Source organism: Panthera pardus, unplaced genomic scaffold (genome assembly GCF_024362965.1).
Source record: "Panthera pardus isolate Hobbes unplaced genomic scaffold, ASM2436296v1 HiC_scaffold_24, whole genome shotgun sequence".
NCBI lineage: Eukaryota > Metazoa > Chordata > Mammalia > Carnivora > Felidae > Panthera > Panthera pardus.
Genome location: NW_026526810.1, coordinates 46,921,629 through 46,939,228, shown reverse-complemented (window position 1 = coordinate 46,939,228; position 17,600 = coordinate 46,921,629). Strand labels below are relative to the sequence as shown.

The 17,600-nt window shown below is 34.0% G+C and overlaps 1 protein-coding gene across 7 annotated transcripts in view; it reads right to left on the bottom strand.

The window, feature by feature from the left end:
- FAM227B (family with sequence similarity 227 member B) overlaps window positions 1–17,600 on the bottom strand; it is a 195,121-nt gene that overhangs the window by 152,505 nt on the left and 25,016 nt on the right. For all 7 annotated transcript variants that reach the window (XR_002078047.2, XM_019442162.2, XM_019442163.2 and 4 more), the window contains 3 exons: window positions 15,428–15,526; window positions 9,146–9,247; window positions 4,716–4,842 (listed from right to left, as the gene is read on the bottom strand). Coding sequence is in view for 6 of the 7 variants with exons in the window: in XM_019442162.2 (XP_019297707.2) it covers window positions 4,716–4,842; window positions 9,146–9,247; window positions 15,428–15,526 (328 nt within the window). In the remaining variant the exon portion in view is untranslated. The remainder of the gene's footprint in view (window positions 1–4,715; window positions 4,843–9,145; window positions 9,248–15,427; window positions 15,527–17,600) is intronic.

The following is a 17,600-nucleotide window of genomic DNA, read 5'->3' as shown; positions in this document are numbered from 1 at the left end:
AACTATTGTAAATACAAATAAAATCCTATAGAAACACACATGTATACTAGTCAAGGCAACCACACATGAACATATAGAATTTCATTTCCAGCAAATAGAGAACATATATTTGTTATTAAGCCAGTAGGTACCATTTATTATATTTTGCTATGTATTATTATGTAACAAGAACAGCTCAATAAATTCCAAACTCTAAGTATGATATAAGCTGTAGTATTTTACTTAAAGCAAAAAAGTAAACATTAAGAACTAAGTATAAACACAAAAGACTTTGCCATTAAAAGGCACTATCTTAAAAGACTCTTGGGTGAAAAAAAATCAAAATTGCAACTGCAATTTGCAAAATTGCAACATGCTGGATATGTTCTATATATTTTTTTAAGTTTATTTATTTATTTTGAGAGAGAGAGAGAGAGCATGCATGCTAGTGGGGGAGGGGAAAGAGAGAGGGAGGGAGAGAATATCAAGCAGGCTCCCTGCTGTCAGCACAGAACCCAATGTGGAACTCAGGCTCACAAACCCGTGAGATCATGATCTGAGCTGAAATCAAGAATCATAACCAACTGAGCCACCCAGGCACCCATATTCTGTATTTTGATTAACATGGTAATTCCATGTATACATATGTGTGTTCCATGGACTTACGTTTCCAATTTGTATTCTCCCCTTACAACTATGATTTTTTCATTATTTCTTAGAAATTTTTGTTAGAATGTTAGGATTATAACTTTTATCTGCTGTGTTCCATTTTTAATTTTTTAATTATTTTTGTTTAGAATAATATTTCTTTTTTCTTTTATATATATATATATTAGATATATACATATTATATCTATATACATATTACATATATATATATATACATATTACATATATATATATATAATTTATTGTCAAATTGGTTCCCATACAACACCCTGTGCTCATCCCAACAGGTGCCCTCCTCAATGCCCATCACCCACTTTCCCCTCTTTCCCACCCCCACCAACCCTCAGTTTGTTCTCAGTGTTTAAGAATCTCTTGTGGTTTGCCTCCTTCCCTCTCTGTAACTTATTTTCCCCCTTCCCCTCTACCCTGGTCTTCTGTTAAGTTTCTCAGGATCCACATATGAGTGAAAACATATCATATCTGTCTTTCTCTGCCTGACTTATTTCACTTAGCATAACACTCTCTAGTTCCATGCACGTTGCTACAAATGACCAGATTTAATTCTTTCTCATTGCCAAGTAGTATTCCATTGTATATATATACCACATCTTCTTTATCCATTTGTCAGTTGATAGACATTTAGGCTTTTTCCATAATTTGGCTATTGTTGAAAGTGCTGCTATAAACACTGGGGCACAAGTGCCCCTATGCATCAGCACTCCTGTATCCCTTGGGTAAATTCCTAGCAGTGCTACTGCTGGGTCATAGGGTAGATCTATTTTCAATTTTTCAAGGAACCTCCACACTGTTTTCCAGAGCAGCTGCACCAGTTTGCACTCCCACCAACAGTGCAAGAGGGTTCCCATATCTCCACATCCTCTCCAGCATCTATACACTCCTGAATTGCTCATTGTAGTCACTCTTAACAGTGCGAGGTAGTATCTCAGTGTGGTTTTGATTTGTATTTCCCAGATGAGGAGCAACGTTGAGCATCTTTTCATGTGCCTGTTGGCCATCCGGATGTCTTCTTTAGAAAAGTGTCTATTCATGTCTTCTGCCCATTTCTTCACTGGATTATTTGTTTTTCAGGTGTGGAGTTTGGTGAGCTCTTTATAGATTTTGGATACTAGCCCTTTGTCCAATATGTCATTGGCAAATGTCTTTTCCCATTCTGTCGGTTGCCTTTTAGTTTTGTTGATTGTTTCCTTTGCAGTGCAGAAGCTCTTTATCTTCATGAGGTCCCAAAAGTTCATTTTTGCTTTTAATTCCCTTGCCTTTGGAGATGTGTCGAGTAAGAAATTGCTGCAGTTGAAGTCAGAGAGGTTTTTTTCCTGCTTTCTTCTCTAGGGTTTTGATGGTTTCCTGTCTCACATTCAGGTCCTTTATCCATTTTGAGTTTGTTTTTGTGAATGGTGTAAGAAAGTGGTCTTGTTTCATCCTTCTGCATGTTGCTGTCCAGTTCTCCCAGCACCATTTGTTAAAGAGACTGTCTTTTTTCCATTGGATATTCTTTCCTGCTTTGTCAAAGATTAGTTGGCCATACTTTTGTGGGTCCAATTCTGGAGTCTCTATTCTGTTCCATTGGTCTGTGTCTGTTTTTGTGCCAATACCATACTGTCTTGATAATTACAGCTTTGTAGTAGAGGCTAACGTCTGGGATTGTGATGCCTCCCGCTTTGGTTTTCTTCTTCCATATTACTTTGGCTATTCAGAGTCTTTTGTGGTTCCATACAAATTTTAGGATTGCTTGTTCTAGCTTCGAGAAGAATGCTGGTGCGATTTTGATTGGGATTGCATTGAATGTGTAGATTGCTTTGGGTAGTATTGACATTTTGACAATATTTATTCTTCCAATCCATGAGCACGGAATGTTTTTCCATTTCTTTGTGTCTTCTTCAATTTCCTTCATGAGCTTTCTATAGTTTTCAGCATACAGATCTTTTACATCTTTGGTTAGGTTTATTCCTAGGTGTTTTATGCTTCTTGGTGCAATTGTGAATGGGATCAGTTTCTTTATTTGTCTTTTTGTTGCTTCATTATTAGTGTATAAGAATGCAACTGATTTCTGTACATTGATTTTGTATCCTGTGACTTTGCTGAATTCATGTATCAGTTCTAGCAGACTTTTTGGTGGAGTCTGTGGAGTTTTGCATGTAGAGTATCATGTCATCTGTAAAAAGTGACAGCCTGACTTCATCTTCACCAATTTTGATGCCTTTGATTTCATCTGTTCCAGTTTTTAATTGCTGGGTAAAAATTTTCATCTGTTTTTGTCAACTTTTTTCTAGTTAATTTTAAAAATCTGTATTAGTTTGCTAGTGCTGCCATAACAAAAATGCTAAAGACCAGAGGACTTAAACAACAGAAATGTATCACAGCTCTGGAGGCTGGATGTCCACGATCAGGGTGCAAGCAGGTCTGATTTCTCATGAGGTCTCTTCCCTTGGCTTACAGATGGCTAACTTCTTGTTGTGTCCTCACATGGCCTTTTCTCTGTGAATCCACATCCCTGATGTCTCCCTACTCAAAGGACACCAGTCTTGTTGGATTAGAGCTCACTGAAATTATTTCATTTAACCTAATTACCGCTTTAAAGGTCCTATACTGAAATACAACCACATTCTGAGGTGTACTGGGGGTTATGACTTCAATGTATGAATTTTGGGGGGACACAATATAGTAGAATAGGTTAGCAGGAAAGTTGTTCTGTTCTTCATCACATTTTTTTCTTATAGAATGTTGGCATGAATGCTGTGTCCATTCCCTTTTAATTTCTTATATTAGAATTCATTGTATTTATCTCTATAATTGGGAGGCTCTGGTCTGTGTGTGTTGATTGAAGGGGAGGGTGGTTTCTAAGTGCTGCTTTCTAGTCTTTATCTCTCAAGGGCGCCCTCCTTAAAATATATAACATTTTCTTTTTTTAACGTTTTATTTATTTTTGAGAGAGACAGGGAGATATGGAATCTGAAACAGGCTCCAGGTTCCGAGCTGTCAACACAGAGCCCAACATGGGGCTTGAAATCTGACCAGCAAGATCATGACCTAAGTCTAAAGACAGACATGGGGCTTGAACTCATGAAACATGAGATCGTAACCTGAGCCAAAGTCAGACACTTAACTGACTGAGCCACCCAGGCACCCCAATAACATTTTCTTTCAGAAATGGTTTGGTTACTAAGAATTGGTGCAAAAAAAGTTTTAAAAAAATCTGTCAAAATTTGTATCAAAAGATTTATAAGAACAATTTAAAAATAGTCAATAGCTTCTGGTAGTCCATAAAAGTGAAGCAGTATTATTAAAAAAAAGCATAAGAGACTGTTAAAAACTGAGAACAAACTGAGGGTTGATGGGGGGTGGGAGAGAGGGGAGGGTGGGTGATGGGTATTGAGGAGGGCACCTTTTGGGATGAGCACTGGGTGTTGTATGGAAACCAATTTGACAATAAATTTCATATATTAAAAAAAAATAAAAATAAAAATAAAAAAATAAAAAAAAATATTGAGGAGGTCACTCCCGGAACATGAAATTATACCTTAGTTTTACACTCAGTTGCCTAAATCTCTAGCAAAATGCTCTAGGATAGAATTTTACTTTCCTTCAGCCTTTCAGTCCTATCACTCCCACTTACACATATACCATGATTTAAAAAAGAAACCTTTTTCTTGATTAATCATTGATTATATTTCCGCAAGGAACTAAGTTAGCTCTAGAATTTACCCAATACTATTTGCCAAAAAATGTCTACAATGTTCCAAAGCAGCTTAAAATATTTACTTTCTAAATATAAAATATATATAGCTTTATTTCTATGGAAAATATGGAAAATATCGAAATTCAATTTTCTATAACAATCCCATCGTCAATAAAATGATTTGGATTCTAACGTTAATAACAGGTTTTGATATAGCAAAACTTTCAGAGAAAATAATCATTCTTTTTTAAAATATAGGCATTAATATGACATGTTTTGTAAGGCAAAGAACTACTAATTTTTGACAAGATACTGTAATCTAAAAGCTTTAGGTATCAAAATAATGATCGATATGTAAATGATATACTCATACCTGACAGCCAAAGAAAAATATTATTCCCCAGATCTTCTTTAAATTCATCATTAAAAATATTACTGGATTCTGGAAATGCTTCCTGGAATGTTGCATAGATAGCTTGTGCCAAACAATCAGGATACACCTATCAAAAAGAGTCATACTAGAATAATTTCATATTTTATATAGCCTATCTCAGCTACCAAAGAAATGATTATTAAGTTTGTGAAATATGTATGTCCCTTTTATCTTTTTTTTTAAATTTAATTATTTTAATTAAAAAAATTTATTTATTTTGAGAAAGAGAGTGTGTACCCGGGGGTAAGGGCAGAAAGAGAGAATTCCAAGCAGGCTACACACTGTCAACACAGAGCGTGACACAGGGCTTGAACCCATGAACCATGAGATCATGACCTGAGCTGAAATAAAAAGGCAGACTCTTAACTGACTGAGCCACCCAGGCACCCTATGTCCCTTTTTTCTTATAGCTTGCTTTTGGCCACTCCCCACTTCTTTGTACCTCTAACTGAGGGACATGAGCAAAGAAGAGTTGAAAATAAAGTCAATTTGGCTATTTGTTAGCATTTTAGAAAATTTAATTTGGATAAAGGATGAAGTTAACAAGATAAGGTTTAATTATCATATTTTAAGATAAAGTTTGATGATTATTATTTCATTTAACCTTGGTATTGCTATCCTCTTTTAGAAAGTGACATGTGTAGATCATTATAATAAAATGTATATTTACATATTTTAAATTTTATTTTATTTTATTTTTTTAATGTTTACTTATTTTTGAGAGAGACAGAGCATGAGTTGGGGAGGGGAAGAGAGAGAGAGGGAGACATAGAATCCAAAGCAGGCTCCAGGCTCTGAGCTGTCCGCATAGAACCCGATGGAGGGCTTGAACCCAAGAACTGCGAGATTATGACCTGAGCGAGCCAGATGCTTAACCAACTGAGACACCCAGATGCTCCCATATACATGTATTTTAAATTTGTCATCTTCTCTCTCTTCCATAAACTTCCATATCAATAACAGAATCCTAACAAGATGTGGTTTTAGAACATAGATGTTAATAGGATGAACAAAGTGTTTACTGCTTCTCTGAGCAAGCACGCAATCTTACCACCCAGGTGCCCCTATTTATGTATTTTTTAATTAAAATATGATTTATATATAACACAGTGTAAGTTTAAGGTATACAGCATGTTGATTTGATACGCTTATAAACTGCAATGTGATCACCACCATAATATTAGTTAATACCTACATCATGTCACATAATTACCATTTTGTGTGTGTGTGTGTGTGTGTGTGTGTGTCTAGAATAACAAACTTTTTTTAAATAACTGAAATCTGTTTAGGTGAGTTAGTACGTTGTAATAACTATATATTGTTTACACAGTAAAACTATGATCAGATATCAACAAATATATGGTACTGTATTATTCTATTAGACTTAAAACCCCTAAACTACTAAATTTCTCTTAGGAAGTGACTAAACATAAAAGTTACTATAGTTTTATATTTAAAAAATTAAAATATTTTAATTTATTATTCTGGTATTCAGCAGTCAAATAAGTATTTAAAATCACATTTAGCCCTTAATATTAAATGTAAACTTTTGGAATCTAAGTGTCCCTTGGAGGTCACTGTCTTAATCTCTGGAACATGGGAATGTTAATTTATTCAACAAAAGGGATTTGCAGATTTCATGAAGCTAAAGATCTTAAGTGGGGAGATTATACTGGATTATCCAGTGTGCCTTAAGTGTAATCACAAGTGTCCTTATAAGAGGGAGGCTCTGGAAAATTTTACTATAAAAGAGAAGAAGGCAACGTGATGGCAGAAACAGAAGTTAGAGTGATGTGACCAGAAGCCAAAGACTGCTGGCAGCCAGCAGAAGCTAGAAGAGACAAGGAATGGATTCTCCTCTGGGGCCTCTGAAAGAAATTGGCCCTGTTGATACCTCAATTTTAGCCCTATGAGATTCAGTTTGGACTTCTGGACTCTATAAGTCTCAGACAAAGAATTTCTGTTGTTTGAAAAGTCACTAAATTTTTGATAATTTGTTAGAGTAACAACAGGCAACTAACACAGTTACCTAATCCAGGAGTGCTGAAACTTTCTGGTAAATGATGATATTCTTCGAAGGATTCCATGATTTTTGTTTGGTGGTTGGGGGGAATGCTTTAATATATTGGTATATTTAATTTTATTGAGTGAATCATGAACATTTTTTTTACTACCAGAAATAATCACATGTTATATTTTGGTATAAGAAGTAATACTGACTATTAAAATTAAAAGATTGAACAAGGTGAACTAGAAGTTTTATGTGAATATCTCATCTTCATGAGATTAAGGATCAAATGTCAAATTGTGTTGGGAAAATTTCTGAAGGTCTATCATTGTATAACCCTGGAAGAAAGAGAAGTAAAAGCCACATTAAATATGTTTAGATTAAGCTAATTTGTACTGAATAGTGGAATATGAAGATGACTTTTTGATTCTTAAATATTAATAAATTTCCCTCTGTTAGGTAAAATAAATCAGATGAGCAAGCAGTAACAAAACCCTAACTTATCTGAGTGAGTTAAAAATAATGGAAATTGGTCAATAAGAGCTGAGGCTTTACTTCTACTTAAACAGCTCTGGAGGATATAGATGTATAGGGAGGTGGCCTCAAGCATAGAAACAGAAAGGGAGCATTAAAAGAAGATCAAATCCAGGTCAAGGGGTCAAATCACCAAGATGTACATCTTGTTTGTTCTCAAATGAGGCTTTGAATTTTGAATAAACAAGTTCTAATTTCTCCTTGGAAAAAGCTACTGAAAATAGGGACCCAGAAAAAAATCAAGTCATGATTTGAGAAAGGTTATAAATATAGGATCTATCAGAAGGCATATCAAACCCAGGGGAGAACATTTGGACCAAAATTGTAGGTCTAGACATTGGAGAATGGGGGATATGCAATGGTGCTACTACTATCTTTGTCCATATTAAATAGGCCCGTTATCCTTTTCTCAAAAGCATGGTGTTAAAGCAGGCTTGATTTCATCAAACCATGTTACATAGGCTAGGCTCACTCACCACAAAAGATAGACTAAGTGGAAAATTATGGATAGGAGAAAGAGCTGTTTTTGTCATTTCTAGGCAATTTACCAAGAATCCTAACCATTAACTAACGTTTACATGCAAATAAGAACAAAATATTTTAGTATTAGGAGAGAAAAATCCTAGTCCATCTTTCAGAACACCATTGTTCCACAAAACAACAATTTATGAATCACGGTTCTAATCAACCTCTTTCAGCTGTGGAAGTGAGAGACTAAATGTTTTGCCAAGATCATCCAGGTAATTAGTAGCAGATTCTGGACATGAAGCCAAGTCTCCCTATTCCCAGTGCACTACTGGTTTCCTTTTATGACACTACGTGTATATGACTGTGAGTAAGTAAGATAGGTCAAGATTGAACATAAATATTTGGCAGTTTAAGTTTGTTTATACTTCCATTGTGAAAGACATTTTACTGTTTTTAAGTTTGCTTTACCCAGAAAAACAGTTATCAACTCAAAATATGAATGTATTTCTGATTTACAGATGTCAACACAAAAGTATTTGAATGTGGCTTCTGCTTTGAAATGCTAGATGTTTAAATTTAAAAATATCAGGCGTGCCTGGATGGCTCAGTCAGTTAAGAGTCTGACGTCGGCTCCGGGTTATGATCTCACAGTTCGTGAGTTCGAGCCCAGCATCAGGCTCTGTGCTGACAGCTTGGAGCCCGGAGCCTGTTTTGGATTCTGTGTCTCCCTCTCTCTCTGCCGGTCCCCAGCTCACGCTCTGTCTCTGTCTTTCTCTCAAAAATAAACATTTAAAAATTAAAAAAAATAAATTTAAAAATATCTAATGAAATTCCTACACATTTTCATTTCACATTAAAAGAACACAAAGAACACAAAGCCTTTTAATCAATCCTTTTCAATAGTTATTATAACGACAGAAAAGTAAAACAAAAACTTCATAACTATGTCCATTTTTGTTTACTTTAACGGGTGCTTAGCCCTTACACATAACATAAACTTCTCAAGTCCTCTTAAACAGATCAAAAGATATATTATAAGGGAAAAGAAAAATGATTAATTTTATAGATACACAGAAAAAAATCAAAAATATATATAGGATAAGTCAACAGTTTTCACATTATCAATATGCAAACAAAATACCTGTACCACACTAAGGAGATTCTGTAAGACTTTTAGGCAAGGGAATACAATATTCTGAGGGGGAAGCATAACTTTTCATATTTGACCATTACTTACTCTACTTCAGGCAATTTCCTTTCAAAGTAACACAATAACTTCTAATAAATGAATAAAATAACTATTTTTTTATTTCATTTGCTCTAAAAATGCTTAGCATAACCAGTTAATTTCTATGTTTACCTGAAGGAATGTATCCTTTCGACTTGCAGGGATGCTCATGAAAAGCACCGCATAACTTTCTGAAATTCTATCAAACAAGGAATCTTGATTTTCTCTGTCAGGCTTAAAAAATAAAAAATGTATGGAATTAAAAGTATTAATACTACAATTAAAAATTGGATTTGTATGCATAATATCAATAATTGTATTTATTCTTAAAAGGCAGATCAGTTGCTATAGTGGAATAAGCATGGGTTTGGTATCATGCAGACCTGAATTTGAATACTGGCTCTGTTATTCATTAGCTGCCTTACCCTGGGCTAATTAGTCCTAGTTTCCTCATCTACTAAATGTATCTGACAATACATATCTGAAAGTAGCATAGTAAAATAAAGACAAGGATCATGTTTTGTTTGACTTTGTTTTTCAAGGCCTCAGCACAGTGCCTGGCACACAGAGAGCACACAAACATTTGACAGGTTAATAAAGGTTCCTGCATTAAAGCTGGCATGCAGAGGCAATCAATGAATTTTAAATTCTCTTGTTCTATAACCACTTTAACTCTATTCTTATCAGTAACTCAGCATAAAATTAAAGCAGTTACTAGGATGAGACAGCCACAGCCAGAAGTAGTACAATTGTGACATGATGCTAAACTAAAGACACACTATGTTGTAAGAAGGAAGAAATGTATACACAAAATAATTTCAATATTATAGTGAAGTCCTGATAGGATTAGCTTGGGAAGATGACGGAGCAAGGGGGCCCTGAGCTCACCCCATCCACACTTACAACTAGATATCATCAGCATCCAAGTCAATAGACCAGAGAGCAATCCAAAGACTGGCAGAACAAACTCCACAACTAAATTTAGAGAAGAATCTGCATCTAAAAGGTTAGGAAAGTCAGAAAGGTGGAGGGAGGCTGCCTGTAGGAGGGAGGGAGCTGCATGTCTGGAGAGGGCAAAGAAATGGGCCTTTACACCAGGGAGCTCACATAGGGAAGACTAATCTCCATAGCATTTGACTAGAAACTAGAGGGGCTGAATTCAGTGAATTTATAAAATCAGTGGTACTTGGAGCCTGGAGCTTTAAAAGTCAGCTGACTCAGCACTGGGTGAGCCAGGAGGGCAAGTGATAGCTGGGTCGCCACCCTTAAAGAGACAGCAGTCTGTGTAGACAGGCAACATAAAAATGGTAGTTTATGCAAGTAGTTTATGGTGCTTACAACAGACTCATTTTAGACCTAAAAACACCTTCAGATTGAAAGTGAAGGGACAGAGAAACATCATGCAAACAGATGTCAAAAGAAAGAGTATCCATAATTAAGTATGGGACAAACAGACTTTAAAACAAAGGCTATAACAAGAGACAAAGAAGGATACTGAATCATAATAAAGGGGACAATCCAACAATATAACAATTGTATATCTTTATGTACTCAACGTAAGAGCACCCAAATGCATAAAAGAGTGAGTAACAAACATAAAGGAACTAATCAATAATACAATAGTAGTAGAGAAAACTTTAACACCCCACTTAAATCAACAGACAGATCTCTAAACAGAAAATAATCAGGAACAAATAGCTTTGAATGACACTCTGAAACAGATGGACTTAACAGATATATTCAGATTGTCCCATCCTAAAACAGCAGAATTCACATTCTTTTCAAATGCACATGGAACATTCTCCATGTTAGGTCACAAATTAGCCCACAAAACTGGCCGCAACAAATTCAAGATGACTGAAGTCATACTATACATCTTTTCTGACCACAACACTATGAAGCTAGAAGTCAACGACAAGACAAAAATCTAAAAAGTCCATAGATACATGGGGTTTAAATAACATGCTACTAAACAATGAATGGGTCAACCAGGAAATACAAGAATAAATTAAAAAGTACATTGAAGCAAATGAAAATGAAAATACAGTGGTCCAAAACCTTTGGGATGCAGAAAACGCGGCTCTAAGATGGAAGTTTATAGCAATACAGGCCTATATCAGGAAGCAAGAAAAACCTCAAACAACCAAACCTTACACCTACAGGAACTAGAAATCTGAAACCAGCAGAAGGAAGGAAATAATAAAGATCAGAGCAGAAATAAATGATACAGAAACTAAAAAAACAACAGAACAGATCAATGACACCAGGAGCTGATTCTTTGAAAAAAATCAATAATTGATAACCTTCTAGCCAGACTTATCAAAAAGGAAAGAAAAAGGACTAAAATAAGTAAAATCATAAAAGAGAGAGGGGAAATATCAACCAAACACTACAGAAATACAAACAATTATCAGTGAATATTATGAAAAACTATATGCCAACAAATTGGACAACATAAAAGACATGGATAAATTCTTAGAAACATGTAAACTACCAAAACTTAAAAAGGAAGAAATACAAAATTTGAATAGATGGATAACCAGCAAAGACATTGGATTAAAAAAAACAACAAAAAACAAAAAACAGAACCTCCCAACAAATAAAAGTCCAGGACCAGATGGCTTCACAGGCAAATTCTACCAAACATTTAAAGAAGAGTTAATACCTATTCTCCTCAAACTATTCTAAAAAATAGAAAAGGAAGGAAAACTTCCAAATTCATTCTATGAAGCCAGCATTATCCCAATACTAAAACCAGATAAAGACACCATTAAAAAAGAGAACTATAGGCCAATATCTCTGATGAACACAGATGCAAAAATCCTCAATAAAATACTAGTAGGCTAAATTCAACAATATATTAAAAAATCATTTACTGGCATACCTGGGTTGTTCAGTCAGTTGAGCATCTGACTCTTGATTTTTGGGTCAGGTCATGATCTCATGGTTCATGGGTTTAAGCCCCACATTGGGCTCTGTGCTGATAGCATGGAGCCTGCTTGGGATTCTCTCTCTCTCTGCCCCTCCCCTTGTTTGCATGCACCCTCTCTCAAAATAAATAAACATTTAAAAAAAATCATACTTGCATTCTGGGAATAAATCCCATTGGTCAGAGTGTATAATCCTTTAATATTGTGAACTGAGTTTGCTAGTGTTTTGTTGAGGATTTTTGCATCAATATTCATCAAAGAGAATTTTGGTCTATAGATTATTTTGTTTCTTATAATATCTTTGGCTTTGGTGTCAGCTTTATGTTATTCATTTATAAATTCCATTTTGGTCAGAAAACATACTCTGTATGACTTTATTATTTTAAATTTGTTAGGATGTTTTCCTAGCTCAGAAAGTCGTTGGTAAATGTCTAATGTGTACTTGAGAAAAATTTATATTATGTTGTGTCAGGAGAAATATTTAGTAAATGTCAATTAGATTGATCAATCTGGTTGACAGTGTTACTCAAGTCTTCTATATAATTACTGATTTTTTTGTATATTTTACCAATTATTGAGAATGAGGTGTTAGAACATCTATTTATGACTTTTCCTATTAGTAATAATAATGACACAACCAATTTACCATCATACAATTACTCTCTTTTTCCCTGCTAACATTCTTTGCTTTGAAATTTACTCTACATGATAAATTTTAAAAAGTTGTAATGTTATAGGTTATATGGGTTTCCTTTGTTGTTATATGGGTGGGAATAATGTGCTTTACAGATTTCTGAATCTTTGGAGGAGCCCAAGTCCCAAGGGCAATTTTTAAAAATATTAAGTATATTGAAATATCATTACTGAAGTTCTTCTAGTCAAACATCATCAGGGAAACTTTTGTTACTTAGCCTATACATTGGCCCCCAATTTTTGGAATACTGTGTTCTCTCAATTAATATAATAATAATAATAATGATAGATACATCCATTAAACACTATATACGTAGCTCCATGTAAACAAGTTTACATGTACTTTCTCATTTAACCCAACAAACATACAAAGTATGTGATTTTTTTATTTTATGAAAGATTTAGAGAGGTAAATAACTATTCTAGGACACATTATTTACTAAGTGGATAAACTTGTTTTTGAAAGTCAGATCTCTTAATTCTATTGTGTTGAATCCCATATTATATTTATATAGTATTTCAAAGTTTACTAGGTGTCTTCTTATTCATGTCACTTTTAATACAACAACTTTAGGGGAAAAAAGCAGGGTATATGTAATTTTCTACCTGTTTTGTTTTTTAGAGATGAGATCAGTGAAGTTCAGAGAGGTTTTTTGACTAGCCCAAAGTTTCACAATAATTATTTGGGAAAACCAGGTTTAAAATTCTACTAGATCTAGTTATCACTAAACATAGGCAATAAAGGAAATATGCCTTTATATTAATCTATAACAATTACTGAAATATGTTTTAAAGCTACCATGCTGAAGCATGCTACATTCTAGAATATGATTATGTATTTTGTCATATAAACTATTGGTAATTGAACAAGTGGTTTGTGGTTTTACCATATTCTAGGTATAAAATCAGTACTATTTATTCTTCATAAAGTGTATTCAAATATAGATAGAATTTATGTGTTTTGCATCCATCTAAAACAATAGTAAAGCTTAAAAGAGGAGCTTACCTAACAAAACAAATATTCAAGGAATAGCTCTATTCCCACTTTATATAGTTCACTAGCTTCAACATAATATGTATATATATTATAATAAACCCTCTTAGAAATAAAGTCATAGATAAAATGCAATGAACAAAACAGATGAAAGAGGAATTGTTCTCATTAAATCATGGAAAGTTTGCTTCAATTTGATCTGGATCCCTAAACTGCCCCTGTCAGTTCCCTAGAACACTAGCAGAAGACTGATCCAACTAACTTACATATTCCTTCTCAAAACAAGTCAAATATAATGACACTAGAAATCTTATTAAGTTATAATGTTTTAAAGTTATTACTAAATTATTACATTTTAATTTCAGAAGTCCACTAGTTTCTACAGAATAGCTTGGTTAAAGATAAAACAAATCTAATTCCTTATTATTCAAAAAACAATATAAATGCAGTGGGTCATTAATATTTTGGTGTCAAATCTGTGTTTGTTCAAAGCAATAAAATACTATTATTGCCTGACAAAACAGTTACTAGAAACACTCTTAGATTATGTTTCCTTCAAAAACTTGTTATATATAATCTTAACAGATTAAAGCCAGAATGTAATGTTTCTCTGTTTCAAGGAAAAACATAAATTCAGCATCCAGATCTAGAGAAAGAAATTTAAGGTGATGAAATTCTCCTGATTTCATGAATTTCCCTAGATAATGCTATATCCAGAGCTCCTAACAATATCAGAAATACAGGACAGATAACCTTAATCTAGAATTACACTAATTATTCTAACATATAGCACTAACTGAATGGTTTGTATGTAAAACTGGTTAATACCCATTGCTTCATGGTACAAAATTCCTGTGACAATCCATAAGCAGCTTTGTGCAAGTAATTTGAGCTGGGGAAAGGCAGAGAGAGGAGTCTATTTGTAAACTTCTTTGATGTAATGGCACATCTTCTTAGTGCTTGGGCTGTGATCCCAGGGTTCCTCATTCTGCTACTCTCCCAGATCCAGAGGACATACAACAGTCATTGGTATTCACCACTTTTCCCAGGCTCCCATATTCTCTAACTGTAAGACTCATGTGCTTCTTATTTCCATTCTCTTACTGTTTCCCAGATATCTTTCCCAGATATCCAGATGTCTTTCTCTTCTTAAACCCAATCAGAATTTTTTACTTTTCTGAATCAAATAAAGACCCTGTATCCATCAGAGGTGTGGACTATTTTCCAGATGAAAATTCCTGCAATGATTTACAGTGGGTTTTCTGTTTACCTGTTTGTCAGCACATTATAGCACTGAGTTAAGCTAAAACTGTATTATTCACTACACTGATTTCACCAATTTTTTTCTGATTAACGAAGATTCAGGATCTTTGAAATCCATATTAAAGTTTTAACTCCTCTGAAAGAACTCTAGATATTTTTTTAAAGTTTATTTATTTATTGAGAGAGAACACACACACACACGGGCAAGCAGGGGAGGGACAGAGAGAGAGAGAGAGAGAGAATCCCATGCAGGCTCTTTGCTGCCAGTGTAGAGCCGGATGCAGACCTCAAACTCAAAAACCATGAGATCATGACCTGAGCCGAAGTCAGATGCTTAACCAACTGAATCATCCAGGTGCTCCAGAAAGAACGCTAGATTTTAAACAGGATTTCTAACATGTGAAGAATACTAAAAACCCAATTTCTGTGAAAGGATCCAAAAAACACTTTTTTGTACCACTGCTATCTCTACTAAAAAATTCACTGTACTACAAATCAACTTAAAAAAAAGAAGTTTAAAAAATAACATCATACCTTAAATTTATGCAGAAACCACCACCAAAATGAATCATGTAAAAGAGCAATAGAAGCTTCTGAGAGAAAATGGGTCTTCCAGATTTTAAAAACTTTTTCCTGTGGAACAAAAGACACATGGAGATCAAATTAAAATACATTATAAAACATGTTAATGTAAATAGGCTGTATATAGAGTATGTATTCAATGGTTATAGACTAGCACTGTTCAATAGAAATTTAGTTGAGCCATGTAGATAATATTAAATTTTCTAGTAGCCAATTTAAAAAAGTAAAAAGTGAAATTAATTTTGATGACATATTTTATTTAATAAAATATATTTAAAATATAATCATTGCAACATATAATTGTAAAAAATTCTTTTTTTAATGTTTATTTTTGACAGAGTGTGTGTGTGTGTGTGTGTGTGTGTGTGTGTGTGTGTGTGTGAGGGGCAGAGAAAGAATAAGAAGCAGGTTCCAGGCTCTAAGCTGTCAGCACAGAGCCTGATACAGGGCTCAAACTCATGAACTGTGAGATCATGACCTGAGCGGAAGTTGGACGCTTAAACAACTGAGCCACCCAGGTGCTCCTGTTGTAAAAAATTCCTAATGAAATATCTTACATTCTTTTGTGGGAGCAGGTGTTTGAAATACTGTAAATATTTTATATTTATAGCACATCTCAATTTGAACAATTCATTTTTATCATAAATACTAGGTCAGTATTTAGACTTCATAAAATACAGAGTTGTGATTTTGCTCCAACCATAATTGAGAGCTTTCAATAACTGAATCAGCTATTACTTTTAAAATTCATATACAAGTTAATTAAAAGAAATGAAATAAAAAATTCATCTCAGTCACACTAACCACATTTCATATGCTCAACAATCAGATTTGCATAGTAGTTATTGAAATGACATTGTAGGCTAGACTAAGAACAGCAAAAATTCCACAATACATGCTACAATTTCCTTTTTATACTAAAGACAGATACCAACAATATTGGAATTTTATCCCAACAAGCCCCATTGTAAGTCTAGACCCTATCTAAGAGTGTACTCCTTAGGCAATTGATAAAAATTGTCACATAAAGTTAAATCTATTTATGTTGACCAGAAATCTTGCTTTAAATAGGCACATTCAATAGATGATTTTATCTTATTGACTTACTAAAAGTTTTAAAATGCCAGATTCATTACAGTTCAAGACTTACTTTAATGAAATCTATAGGTATGAATTACTGTTCCTCAAGTACAAGTCTACAAAAGGATATCATGCTGACTTTTATGCCAAAAAAGATTCCTTGTCATGATTCTGTGGGGGCACTTCTCTTTCATAGGACACTAATTATAGTATGGAGTCCATTGGTAACAGCTTCAATTTAGCACTTAGTGCTTAACAGCTTAGATTTAGTACTTCTTAATTATAAGGAAATATGTAAAGTACATAAAGAAAAAAAGTAGAAAATTGAAATACAGGGAAAAGCTGAATAGTTTTGTTTAAATTATTTGCAAATTTCAAGCAAAGATTCTTTTCAGTGTATAGTAAGTGCATGATTGCTTCTATTCTGTTTTGGCTATGTCTAGTATCACTAACTTCCTTTTTCAGTAAAATTTCAAATTCTTTAAAGTATATCAATATTTAGTCAAAACAATCAAAAATTGGAAATTGCCCCAAAACCCCAAGCACAGCTGAAAAAGTTAAAAGGTTCTCTCTTCTCCTCTCACCACTCTGTGATACTTTTTTTTTTTTTTGATTTAAGTAAATGTAAACATATCTTAAAACCTAGATTATCTAACTTGGAACTTTATTTTTTTTCCTAACATTGAGTCTAGGTTAGACAAAATGACTTCTAATTTTCTTTTGAATTTCTTTTCATGTATATCATTATGCCTGTGGCTCAGCTTTCTACTCTTATTCAGAATATAGGTCATTTTTCACTCACTTTAATTCAATAAAGTGTTTAGTAAGCATCACCTGTAACCATGGTTCTGTTCTGGGAGGTAGAGGGAATAATGTACACTTTCTCTCATCAAGGAACTAAATTAATGACTGTATGTAAAGGAACATGTTTGGATGGGGTTAGGTGAATTCGTTAATTCCATGGATTCCCATACTTCCATTCCTGTAACAGAAGCCCTATAACCTCCTCTTTGCAAGTTTCAGATCCTTAAGTTCAATCCCTTGG